Source organism: Procambarus clarkii, chromosome 18, assembly GCF_040958095.1.
Source record: "Procambarus clarkii isolate CNS0578487 chromosome 18, FALCON_Pclarkii_2.0, whole genome shotgun sequence".
NCBI lineage: Eukaryota > Metazoa > Arthropoda > Malacostraca > Decapoda > Cambaridae > Procambarus > Procambarus clarkii.
Window position 1 is genome coordinate 43954843 of NC_091167.1, and position 13232 is coordinate 43968074.

The 13232-nt window shown below is 52.3% G+C and overlaps 1 protein-coding gene across 3 annotated transcripts in view; it reads left to right on the plus strand.

Moving 5' to 3' along the window:
• Nucleotides 1-13232, plus strand: part of Balat (Beta-alanine transporter) — a 122957-nt gene that overhangs the window by 100121 nt on the left and 9604 nt on the right. For all 3 annotated transcript variants that reach the window (XM_069326564.1, XM_069326565.1, XM_045736897.2), the window contains 5 exons: nt 6529-6632; nt 9116-9270; nt 10350-10518; nt 11118-11244; nt 11509-11639. In XM_069326564.1, coding sequence (XP_069182665.1) covers nt 6529-6632; nt 9116-9270; nt 10350-10518; nt 11118-11244; nt 11509-11639 — 686 coding nt within the window. The remainder of the gene's footprint in view (nt 1-6528; nt 6633-9115; nt 9271-10349; nt 10519-11117; nt 11245-11508; nt 11640-13232) is intronic.

The following is a 13232-nucleotide window of genomic DNA, read 5'->3' on the forward strand; positions in this document are numbered from 1 at the left end:
ACCCTGATGCCCCTGTTACCTAGCAGTAAACAGGTACCTGGGAGTTAGACAGCTGTTACGGAACTGCTTCCTGGGTGTGTGTGGGGGGGGGGGAAGGGGGACATTAGTTAGTAGTTAGTAACAGTTGATTGATTGACAGTTGAGATGCGGGCCGGAAGAGCAGAGCTCAACCCTCGCAAGAACAACTAGGTGAATACACACACACGTGTTGAGGGCCTCACACACACGTGGCCAGGGTAGGTTCAGGGAGGGTAAATCTTGCTTTACAGGCTTGATAGAATTCTACGATCAGGTGATAAAGATTAAGCAAGAAAGAGAAGGATGGGCGGACTGCATTCTCTTGGACTGTCGGAAAGCCTTTAACATAGTACCCCATAAAAGGCTGATGCATAAGCTAGAGAAACAGGCAGGAGTAACTGGTAGGGCGCTCCAGTGGATAAGGGAGTACCTTAGCAATAGGAAGCAGAGAGCTTCAGTGAGGGGTGAGACCTCAGACTGGCGTGAAGTCACCAGTGGAGTCCCACAGGGCTCTGCACTCGGAACTATCCTGTTTCTGATATACATAAATGATCTCCCGGAGGATATAGACTCATTCCTCTCAATGTTTGCTGATGATGCCAAAATTATGAGAAGGATTAAGACAGAGGAGGACAGCCTGAGGCTTCAAGAAGACCTGGACAAACTGCAGGAATGGTCGAACAAATGGTTGTTAGAGTTTAACCAAAGCAAATGTAACGTAATGAAAATAGTTGTAGGGAGCAGGAGGCCAGATACAAGGTATCATTTGGGAGATGAAATCCTTCAAGAATCAGAGAGAGAAAGACCTGGGGGTTGATATCACGCCAGACCTGTCCCCTGAAGCCCATTTCAAGAGGATAACTTCAGCGGCATATGCCCAGTTGGCCAACATAAAACTGGCCTTTAGAAACTTGTGTAAGGAATCATTCAGAACTTTGTATACCACATATGTCAGACCAATCCTGGAGTATGCAGCTCCAGCATGAAGTCCATATCTAGTCAAGGATAAGACTAAACTGGAAAAGGTTCAAAGATTTGCCACCAGACTAGTACCCGAACTAAAGGGCATGAGCAACGAGGTGGGACTACGGGAATTAAACCTCACGTCGCTGGAAAACAGAAGAGTTAGAGGTAACATGATCACCACATAAAAGATTCTCAAAGGAATTGATAGGGAAGAAAAAGACAGACTATTTATCATAAGGGATACACGCACTAGGGGACACAGGTAGAAAGTGAGTGCCCAAGTGAGCCATAGACACATTAGAATTTTTGTTATAGTGTCAGAGTGGTTGACAAATGGAATGCATTAGGTAGTGATGTGGTGAAGGCTAACTCCATGCATAGTTTCAAGTGTAGATATGATAAAGTCCAGTAGGCTCAGGAACCTGTACACCAGTTGATTGACAGTTGAGAGGCGGGACCAAAGAGCCAGAGCTCAACTCCCGCAAGCATAACTAGGTGAGCACAACTAGGCGAGTACGTGTAGAGGGCCACGTGCTCTCACGTGGCCCTCTACACGGCCCTCACGTGGCCCTCTACACGGCCCTCACGTGGCCCTCTACACGGCCCTCACGTGGCCCTCTACACGGCCCTCAAGTGGCCCTCTACACGGCCCTCCCACACCCCCAGCAAGGGCGGGTCACGTGGTACTATGAGTGTGGCGGCCCTGGCAGCAGTGTGGGTGACAGTGATGGATCACCACCTACCCTAACACCGGGTGTCGCAAGAAGCTATCTTCACCAATCTCTCTCCCTCTATTATAGCACTCACGGCTTTCTCGGTACTGGATCCCTTTCAGTTATGTTTCCCCGAGGTCCGCCCAACCACTTGCGCTGGACGTGGTTGGGCGCCATTCCCTCCCCCCGTCCCATCCCAAATCCTTATCCTGACCCCTTCCCAGTGCGGTATAGTCGTAATGGCTTTTTGAGGTTATCTTGAGATGATTTCGGGGCTTTAGTGTCCCCGCGGCCCGGTCCTTGACCAGGCCTCCACCCCCAGGAAGCAGCCCGTGACAGCTGACTAACTCCCAGGTACCTATTTTACTGCTAGGTAACAGGGACATAGGGTGAAAGAAACTCTGCCCATTGTTTCTCGCCGGCGCCCGGGATCGAACCCGCGACCACAGAATCACGTGTCCATCGTGCTGTCCGCTCAGCCGACCGGCTCCCCTTGACGCTTTTCCCTTGACGTCCCCCTTGGCTTGACGCTTTCCCCCTGATAGTTCTCTTCCCTTCATCTCGAGGTCCCTGTAAAGACGATGCAACGGCAGGATTGAGCGCCAGCTCTTGGACCCCGCCTTCGTAGCTGTGGTTATATGCGGGGTTGTAGTATGACTACTTCGTCCGTTTAGTTGAGTCCGTGTACTCGCTACTCTAAATGTTGCCTTGCAACATTTACTTCATGTGGCTTCGTCTGTCTCTTGATTTTGTCCAATCGTTCTGCTGTTGCACCTGGAGAACATTGTTCTAAATTAATTCGCCAATAACACTTAAAATCTCATACGTCGCAACCATGTCTCATCTTTCCTTATCTTCTCTTTGTCTATCCCTAATTTTGTCTACATTAGACTATAGGCCCATCTTCCCGTGGCGGTGACAGCTGGCGGGTGACACATTGGCTCGGCGGACTCTTGAGTGTGTGCCGCCCAGTGAGAGGAGAGGGGGGGGGGGGGTGAGTAGTCTCCCCCCTTCTTCAAGACCCCGTCCAGCGCCAGGGGGCGCTTCTCCCCAGGTCAAGGCGGCCGCGGCACCATTCCTGATTCGAGGCCGCGGTAGGCCTACTGTGACATGGCGATAGGTTTCCATAGTGGTGCCAGGGGGGGGGGGGGGGGCGGGGGGGGGGGGGGGGGGGGCGCGGGGGGGTGGGCGGGGGGGGGGGGGGGCGGGGGTTACAGGGAATGTCAAGCATAGGAGTAGGGAAGGGAACTATCAGGGGAAAGCGCCAAGCCATTAGGACTATAATGGCGTCCACTAACACTGGTGAAATTTATTCACTGGTGTTAATGTGATTTTTGGCCTCGAGTAGCGAAGGATGGATTGTCTTTCGTGAGGGTAGCAGCTTTCCTAGCAGTAAAATAGGTACCTGGGAGTTAGTCAGCTGTCACGGGCTGCTTCCTGGGGGTGGAGGCCTGGTCGAGGACCGGGCCGCGGGGACACTAAAGCCCCGAAATCATCTCAAGATAACTCAAGATAAGGGTGACAGGCTTGCCAGCAGGTGTCCTTTGGGTTACTTCGGCTCCAAGGACGGTAATGGCCTGTTTTCAGTGTTTCGACGTCATGAACATTAATGCCATTACCCCTGGGGTTGTGAGAGGCCTGTGAGGGCATAGTGGGAGTGTCCAGTGTCGCAGAGACCTGGTACATCTTACTCGCTAAACACAGGAGGCTCTAACTCTCAAGAGGTCACTCTCGTGGTCACCCTGACTCTTAATGAATGGAGAGAGAGCGAGGGGCAGTGACTCTACAGAGTGAGGGAGAGGGGTAGAGAGAGGGGGGGGGGGTCACAGTGACTGTAGAGAGACAGAGAGAGAGAAGGGAAGTGACAGGCGTGGGGGGGTGGGGGGGGGGTGGCGCAGACAGTGTGTGAGGTCTTTACTGAAGGAATTAAGTGAGCAGTTACCGTCACCATAGAGAGCCGCTAACAACAGTAACCGTCGAAGAATGAAACAAATTGAGAACAAGCGAGTGACAGAGAAGAGTTGACAGATTCACAGAAATAGACAAATATACTGGTCGATCAGAGGTAGATGAACAGAAATACACACGCAACATACGTCATACAGACAGAAGATCCCAGAAAAAAACACATACTAATGTGACCGAGTGACAAGCTGTCAAACAGACAGGAAGCCTGACAGACAGACAGACAGACAGGTGAGCGGGAAAACTAGTGACTTGCGATCATGTTGTCAGCAAACGAGCCTAGGTGAGTCGTCAACATTACGGCCCCCTGGTGGCGTGCCGCGCAACTACGGAGATATGATAAACATCTGTTAATTGGTTCCCGAAAACGGATAGGCGGGCGGGTGGGTGTGGGCGGGCGGGCGGGTGTGGGCGTGGGTGGATGGGTGGGAAGGGGGGGGGGGGGCTAGGATAGGAAGTAGATGATGGATCGGATGAAAAAAAGGACCCGGGGGAGGAGGCAAGAGGTAGGTGTTGAAGAGAAGGGCGGTGAGATTGTCAGGTATGTGGACTAGATGATGATGATGACAGGTGTGTGAACCAAGCCTCGGTTGTCAGGTGTGCTTCCCAGGCGGAGATGACAGGTGTGTGTGTGTGTGGTGTACCTTCACTCTCTCCCACCCACGCCTGCACCTCAAATCACCCCTTTTCCACCCACGCCCCTAATCACCCCTTCCCCCCCTCCGCATAACACACGCCCATCTCCCCATCGGTGAACCAATCACACACTTGTGATTGGTTCAACGATTTGTTAACGGGTTTTCACTGTTCGAGATCCAGAGGGAGGAGATCACAGCAGAAATGTCAGGTCACTGTGAGAGTGACTGCCTCGAGTGCCCTGGACGTGTTCCAGTCATGTGGCCACCTCCTGCCCCGATGCCACGAGTCCACACTGTGGCCACAATGGCCAAGAGTGACCTTGGGTATTGTAACCACTGGGTGGGGCACGTGTCGGGTAAACCACATTGATTCAACGTTTAATGAACGTTGATAATGTGAGATTGAACGTTACTGGAGCCCTCTGGGTCGTGCCCGTCGTTACAAAACATATTAGCTGATTGGTCCATCTGAGGTGTCAACACAGTGAAGACGCCTCTCAAGGATTGGCACACACACACACACACACACACACACACACACACACACACACACACACACACACACACACACACACACACACACACACACGTACACGTATACGTACACGTACGTACGTTATACAGCACCGCTCCTGTGCCAGGGCAGTCCACTACGGGCTCACCATAGCTCCGTACTACTTGGAACGTTTTGTTCCCAGTAGCTAAATACGCAACGCCTCTCAAGGAGTTGCTGACAACAACTCCTCCTAATCTCAAGGATGGTATTTAAAGAATTGTAATTTATTTGATTATGAGAGGAAGTAAGTTCTTGACCAGTCTCTCTGGACTGGTCTTTTTGTGAGAGGGAGAGGGGGGACGTACACAGGACACCACCCCCGTCACCCCTACACCTCCCCCGTCACCCCCACACCTCCCCCGTCACCCCCACACCACCCCCGTCACCCCCACACCTCCCCCGTCACCCCCACACCCCCACACCTCCCCCGTCACCCCCACACCTCCCCCGTCACCCCCACACCTCCCCCGTCACCCCCACACCTCCCCCGTCACCCCCACACCTCCCCCGTCACCCCCACACCTCCCCCGTCACCCCCCACACCTCCCCCGTCACCCCCACACCACCACACGTCACCCAATGGGGGCCTCGTAGCCTGGTGGATAGCGCGCAGGACTTGTAATTCTGTGGCGCGGGTTCGATTCCCGCACGAGGCAGAAACAAATGGGCAAAGTTTCTTTCACCCTAAGTGCCCCTGTTACCTAGCAGTAAATAGGTACCTGGGAGTTAGTCAGCTGTCACGGGCTGCTTCCTGGGGTGTGTGTGTGTGTGGTGTGGGAAGAAGAAAAAAAAAAGTAGTTAGTAAACAGTTGATTGACAGTTGAGAGGCGGGCCGAAAGAGCAAAGCTCAACCCCCGCAAAAAAACACAACACAACTAGTAAACACACACCTCCCCCGTCACCCACACACCTCCCCCGTCACCCCACACCTCCCCCGTCACCCCCACACCTCCCCCGTCACCCCCACACCTCCCCCGTCACCCTACACCACCCCCGTCACCCTACACCACCCCTGTCACCCCCACACCTCCCCCGTCACCCCCACACCACCCCCGTCACCCCCACACCTCCCCCGTCACCCACACACCTCCCCCGTCACCCCCACACCTCCCCCGTCACACCCACACCTCCCCCGTCACCCCTACACCTCCCCCGTCACACCCACACACACCTCCAGAGTGCTCCTCGAGCTGTTTACACTACACCCCCCTCAGTCTTCCTGCCTTCCCAACTGGCCTTATCCGGAGGCTGTTCGCGCATTCATTGGCTGCCTCATGGCGGAACGGACCAATCAGCTACCGCCATTGTTCGGCCCTCACTGACCAATCAAACGCCAGGAAATGAGGCCTCACGGCCAATTAAAATGCGTTATTTTGGCTCTCCAGTTGGTTCTAATTGTTCTGATGGCTGGGAGGCTGGCGTCAGGTGACCCCGGTCCTGGTGACCTACGGCGCTCGCCTCTTGCATCTCTCTCTAATATGTCAATAAATATTGAAATTCAAAGAAGAAAAACAATACCAGCTGTGCATATATGTCTTAGAATGTATGTATGTATGTATGTATGTATGTATGTATATATATATATATATATATATATATATATATATATATATATATATATATATATATATATATATATATATATATACATTGCCATGACCTTGCCTTACAGTGGGACCTGGTGTGTGAGCGAGAGTTCCTGCCCACACTGGGGCTGGTGCTCCTCGGCGCCAGTGGCCTCCTCGGCAACTTCATCTTCGGCTACATCCAGGATGGGTGAGTGTGGGAGGTGGCTTGGAGGGGTAGAAGGGGGGTGGTGGCTTGGGGGGGATAGAAGGGGGTGGTGGCTTGGGGAGGATAGAAGGGGGTGGAGGCTTGGGGAGGAGGTTAATAAAAAGGGGAGTGAGGAGAGAAGGGTGTACATAAAGAAGGGGGTTTAGGGAGGGAGTGGTGAAGGGATGATGACAGTGGGGGGGGGGGACTGTGAGGGGTGTGTATGGAGCAGGATACACAGTTATGGTGAGGGAGAGAGGAGGAGGGAAGGTGAAGGTGGATGAGAGGTGGGAGGGAGAAGGAAGGAAGGAAGGAGGGAGAGGAGAAGAGTGTAAACACTGTGCACAGTACACAGTGACTGTGCCATACAGGTGACGGGGAAGTCTTCACAGTTATTGGATCAAATTGTTGTACTTCACCCCCCCCCCCTTAGCACATGTTCTCAACCCTAGCACATGTTCTCCCATCTAGCACATGTTCTCCCCCTAGCACATGTTCTCCCCCTAGCACAAGTTCTCCCCCCTAGCACATGTTCTCTCCCCTAGCACATGTTCTCCCCCTAGCACATGTTCTCTCCCCTAGCACATGTTCTCAACTAGCACATGTTCTCCCTCCTAGCACATGTTCTCCCTCCTAGCACATGTTCTCCCCCCCAGCACATGTTCTCCCCCCTAGCACATGTTCTCCCCCCCTAGCACATGTTCTCCTCCCTAGCACATGTTCTCCCCCCTAGCACATGTTCTCCCCCCTAGCACATGTTCTCCCCCCTAGCACATGTTCTCCCCCCTAGCACATGTTCTCCCCCCTAGCACATGTTCTCCCCCCTAGCACATGTTCTCCCTCCTAGCACATGTTCTCCCCCCTAGCACATGTTCTCCCCCCTAGCACATGTTCTCCCCCTAGCACATGTTCTCCCCCCTAGCACATGTTCTCCCCCCTAGCACATGTTCTCCCCCCTAGCACATGTTCTCCCCCCTAGCACATGTTCTCCCCCTTAGCACATGTTCTCCCCCCTAGCACATGTTCTCCCCCTTAGCACATGTTCTCCCCCTTAGCACATGTTCTCCCCCAGCACATGTTCTCCCCAGCACATGTTGTTCTCCCCCAGCACATGTTCTCCCCCCTAGCACATGTTCTCTCCCCCAGCACATGTTCTCTCCCCCAGCACATGTTCTCTCCCCCAGCACATGTTCTCCCCCAGCACATGTTGTTCTCCCCCAGCACATGTTCTCCCCCCTAGCACATGTTCTCTCCCCCAGCACATGTTCTCCCCCAGCACATGTTCTCCCCCAGCACATGTTGTTCTCCCCCAGCACATGTTCTCCCCTAGCACATGTTCTCCCCCAGCACATGTTGTTCTCCCCCAGCACATGTTCTCCCCCAGCACATGTTCTCCCCCAGCACATGTTCTCCCCCAGCACATGTTCTCCCCCAGCACATGTTCTCCCCCAGCACATGTTCTCCCCCAGCACATGTTCTCCCCCAGCACATGTTCTCCCCCAGCACATGTTGTTCTCCCCCTTAGCACATGTTCTCCCCCAGCACATGTTGTTCTCCCCCAGCACATGTTCTCTCCCCCAGCACATGTTCTCCCCCAGCACATGTTCTCCCCCAGCACATGTTGTTCTCCCCCAGCACATGTTCTCCCCCAGCACATGATGTTCTCCCCCAGCACATGATGTTCTCCCCCAGCACATGTTCTCCCCCAGCACATGATGTTCTCCCCCAGCACATGTTCTCCCCCAGCACATGTTGTTCTCCCCCAGCACATGTTCTCCCCCAGCACATGTTGTTCTCCCCCAGCACATGTTCTCCCCCAGCACATGTTGTTCTCCCCCAGCACATGTTGTTCTCCCCCAGCACATGTTCTCCCCCAGCACATGTTCTCCCCCAGCACATGTTCTCCCCCAGCACATGTTGTTCTCCCCCAGCACATGTTCTCCCCCAGCACATGTTGTTCTCCCCCAGCACATGTTCTCCCCCAGCACATGTTCTCCCCCAGCACATGTTCTCCCCCAGCACATGTTGTTCTCCCCCTAGCACATGTTCTCCCCCCTAGCACATGTGGTCGAATGCCATCTTCCATCACAACATTGTGCTGTGCATGTCAACATATCTGAATTCAGTAATATTTGAGCAAATACTAAAACTCTATGAACTCAGAACAGAACATTTCATCTAATTTAATGGAGGGCATAGGGGACGAACCGCCTTCAAAGTGGGCATGGGGGCTTGACCCCAGAAATCCCCTCCTTCATCTCTATATTACAATCCCCACCCACCCATCAGTCACCCTGCAAATATTTATGAGGCTAGCCCTTAGCATCTGACATGATTCGAACCTCATCATCATCGAGGGTTGACTAGGACAGGTGCGTGGGGGGAACTCCCTCCGCATGGGGTCGAACCCCCCCGTCATTACGGCTCCTGGGGGACTTTCTCGCAAGATGCAATGTTATTATTACCCACAATACTGTTGATTGCAGGTGTGGGCGCCGGCCGGCCTTCTTCATCTACCTGGTGATCGAGTGTGTGTTTGGGATCGCCACAGCCTTCACGCCCTCCTTCACCTGGTGGCTGGTGTGTCGTGTGGGCGTGGGCTTCACTGTGCCCGCCATCATGTCCACGCCCATGGTCCTTGGTGAGCTGCTGCTGCCCGTGTTGCGTGGGCGGCCTGCCTCTTGCTGTGTCTGCTCCGGTGTTCACCTGTCTTGGTCCTTTTACTGCCTGTCCCCTTACTCCTGTATACACTCGACTGGTCCTTTTACTGCCTGTCCCCTTACTCCTGTATACACACGACTGGTCCTTTTACTACCTGTCCCCTTACTCCTGTATACACTCGACTAGTCCTGTTACTCTATTCATCCTTCTTTTCTAATCCCTCAATATTGCATCTCTTGCCCATTTAAACATAGTTCGTCGTTTGGCTCAGATGTGACTAGCGATAAAATGGTTTACATATCATTTTGAAACATACTCTGGTTATGTACACGTATTGTTTTTTTTTTTTTAACTATTTTGTATTTTTTTTATTGAGTTTTTTATCTATTTTGTATTTTGTAATATGTATAATATATTCTTTCTTAATGTACACAAACAGCAGCATGAATATAAGACACTTAAGGAAACAGTACCTTACATTACTCTTTATGAACACACTCGTGGCCTTTGTTTATGTGGCAATTCAAATGATACTTTTGATGGCTTTTTTCTTGTTAGATGACACATCCAATTCAGGGTTCCACACACCTGACTCATGGGTACAGATCACATGGTTTCACAAGTGACTCATAGCTATAAACCATATAGTTCCATATGTGCCTCATGGGTCATATGTACCCCGGGCCCAAACGCTTGTGGCAAGGGGATTGGCTCCAGGAATAACTTATAAGGACTCGGCCAGTCACATTTCACCAATTTTGTTTCCGGGCACTGCAGTAGGGAACCACGGAACAATAGGAACAATGGGGCCGACCCCGAGCCGCCTATACTGGCCACCGACCCTTCACCAATCATCATGCAAGTTAGGTGAGCCTAACACCCCCCCCCCCAAGCGTCTAGCCTCCAACCTTGCACACACGAACATACACACATTCTCACTTCTGCATATCGACAGACCGCCATTATACATTTGTACCAGATTGATGCTTTTTGTACCAACATGATGTTACTTGTACCATGACCATGACGTTATAACTGTGTGCACGTCGCCCCCCGCAGCTATCGAGCTGGTGGGGCCGTCGCAGAGGACGTACACGACGGTGGTGATGAACGTGGCGTACTCCTGCACCCTCATCATGCTGGCGGGCGTGGCCTACCTGGTCAGGGACTGGTCGCAGCTCGCCCTCGCCACCACCATACCTTTCCTCGCCTTCTTCTGCTTCTGGTGGTTCGTATTACGGCCTCCTCCTGCTGCTGGTGCATGTTATGGTCTTCTGGAGCTGTGTATAATGGCCGCCTTCTGGTGGTCCATATAATAGGCATCATGGTGCATATAATAGGCACTATTATATGTCTGGTGGACATATAATAGGTCTTCTACTGGCACGTTTGTCAGTTTGTGGCCACCAACACCGTGCTGGTAAACCAGATTAAATAAGACTCAGATTATCATTTAGGAACAGTAGAGCCAGTCTTTAACTTCGAAGATGCCTTAAAAAGCAGGGATCATTATTATTGGTGTAATTGTTTCATAATGATATTCTGGAGACTTGTAAATACATATCGAGTATTACTTGCAATAGTTGTGTGTTGCAGCTGAGGTGTTTGTGTTGAGCGGTTAGCCTTATGATTATACCACTGTGTGTTGAGTGTGGGCAGTTGTGTTGATGAGGCGTCGTTAAAGTATGAGCTATGTTGCTAAGGCAACATAACAGGGTGTCCCAGAGTCCCATGTCCCTGCTCCTATGGGGTGTCCCAGAGTCCCATGTCCCTGTTCACACACGGTGTCTCACAGTCCCATGTCTGAGCGTATCTCTGCTCCCACAGGGTATTGCCTGAATCACCAAGATGGCTACTGGCCAACGGCCGACTCTCCGAGGCTGAGAAGATTATGAAGAAAATGGCCAGGGTAAACGGCAAGGTTCTCTCGCCCGACTACATGGCCAACCTTAGGGTAAGTCAGCTGGGCTGGTCGGCCTTTAGGCAAGTCAACTGGGCTAGTAAGCATTAAGGTAAGTCAGCTGGACATGGTCTCCAGTGTTACAATACGGGATCAACATGACTGGAAACCCACAAAAGTCTTGGAATATCAAATGTCCTCACTATGTATATAATTACTTATATATTTTCCATATTATTTCAGGTTTCTCACTTATAAAACCTATCAAGGACACATTTACACCAAATTGAAATCAGTTTTGACCTTTGACCCCCATAGAGAAAGTACGAGGTGGAGAAGTATTTGAGTGGGCAGGAACAGGGATCGATGACCCAACGAACCTATGGTGTCCTTGACCTCTTCAAGACGCCCAACCTCTGTCGCAAGACTCTTATTGTGACCTTTATTTGGTAGGTCACGTCTGTCATTAAATGTTATGTTATGCATGTCACATTTCTTTGTTACAATCCTTGATTGTGGCCCGTTGGTGTCATTGATCTGTCACCACTAATCTTGCCCGGCCACAATTTTAGGATAACCTGATGAATCTAACTATATTAACTAAACTATGGAATGACTAAAAACACATGGGAAATGAGTCGTGGGTGTGCTGTACTAGCGGCAGGTCATTGGTGTGGTGGTTGGCTGGGGCCTTACGCCTGGCGTGCTCTGCTAAATTGGGGGGGAGGGAGCCTTGACCCCAAGTGTTCAGGTCTGTCAGTTGGCCTAGAGTATTTCGACAATGTGGATAACCCTACTGTGGAACGGACGCTGTTTGATGTGCCAGATGTCGACATGGGAGCCGTGTTTGGAGTTGACAGTGCTTAGTCAACTTTTGACGAAGCATCGGGTAGTGGTGACGTTGTCCAATGGTGAGGACTACTGGGTGTAACTGCAATGCTATGAAGGGTGTAGTTTCTATTTGCCGGGTGCTGCTGGGTCGGTTATCTCCGACCGCAATGGCGCTTTCACATATGTGAGTGTACATAACGCCCCTATTGAATTCCCGGAGGAATTGTTGAAGCGGTATTTTGGCCAGTTCGGAAAGGTAATGACTGTATGGAGGAATACTCTCGCTTCCAGGTCGCTTGACGGGCGTCCTCAACGGCATTCGGACACTGGAAATGAAGCTTTGGTCTGACATCCCTTCCTCTGTCAGGTTGATGGGATACACCGTCCGTGCTTATTATGCACGGCAGCTGCGGATGTGTTTCCGTTGTGGGATGTCGGGCCACCTGGCTGCTGGTTGCTCTGCGGCGTCGTCACTCTGGTAAATTTCTTCTGTGAGGAGGACTTCCCTCCGCTGGTTGATGCAGAGGCTCTGGTGGGTATGGATGTGCCCTTGGATGACGAGCCTGTACGTGGTGCGGCTACAGCTGGTGAGGGTCGGACGCCGGGTGTTTGTGCCGCCGTCGTCTGCGGCTGCCGTGGGTACTGTAGGCGTGGGTGTGGTTCCCCCGCCTCCCACTTCTGCGGCTGCTGTGACCTGTTCTTCCGTGGCTCGCCCGCCTCTTCTGCCTGATGTGCCTGTAGTGTGTGGGGGGTCACGGCATCCTGTTATGTTAGGGCCGGTCCCCCCTGTCGTGGCCACTGCTGTGGTTTTGCGTGCCAGTGCCAGAACGCAGCCTCCCTTCATCACTCGCAACTCGGATTCTGTGGTGGTGGAGAGCTCAGATGACCTGTTTCCTGACCCTAAGGTACTCTTCAATTGTGTTGGCATCGGTAGTTTCCGCCTGGGCGGACATGAGGGATTTTGCGAGCTGCATGTCTTCCGGCGTCGAGGGGTCAGTACTTGGTGATTTTCCGGTGGACAGGGAGGTGGTGGTGGCAGATGTTCATGCGACAGATGTGGATGCTGGTGTAGGGGCTTTGTGTTGGTTACCGTGTCCTTCCCCCCCCCCCCCCTCCTCCCCAGGGCCTCCTGCTGTAGCCTCCCCGAAGTGGGAGGTGGTGCCCCCTCCTGTGGTTGCTGATGCGGCCCGTGATCTCGTAGTAGGACTTAA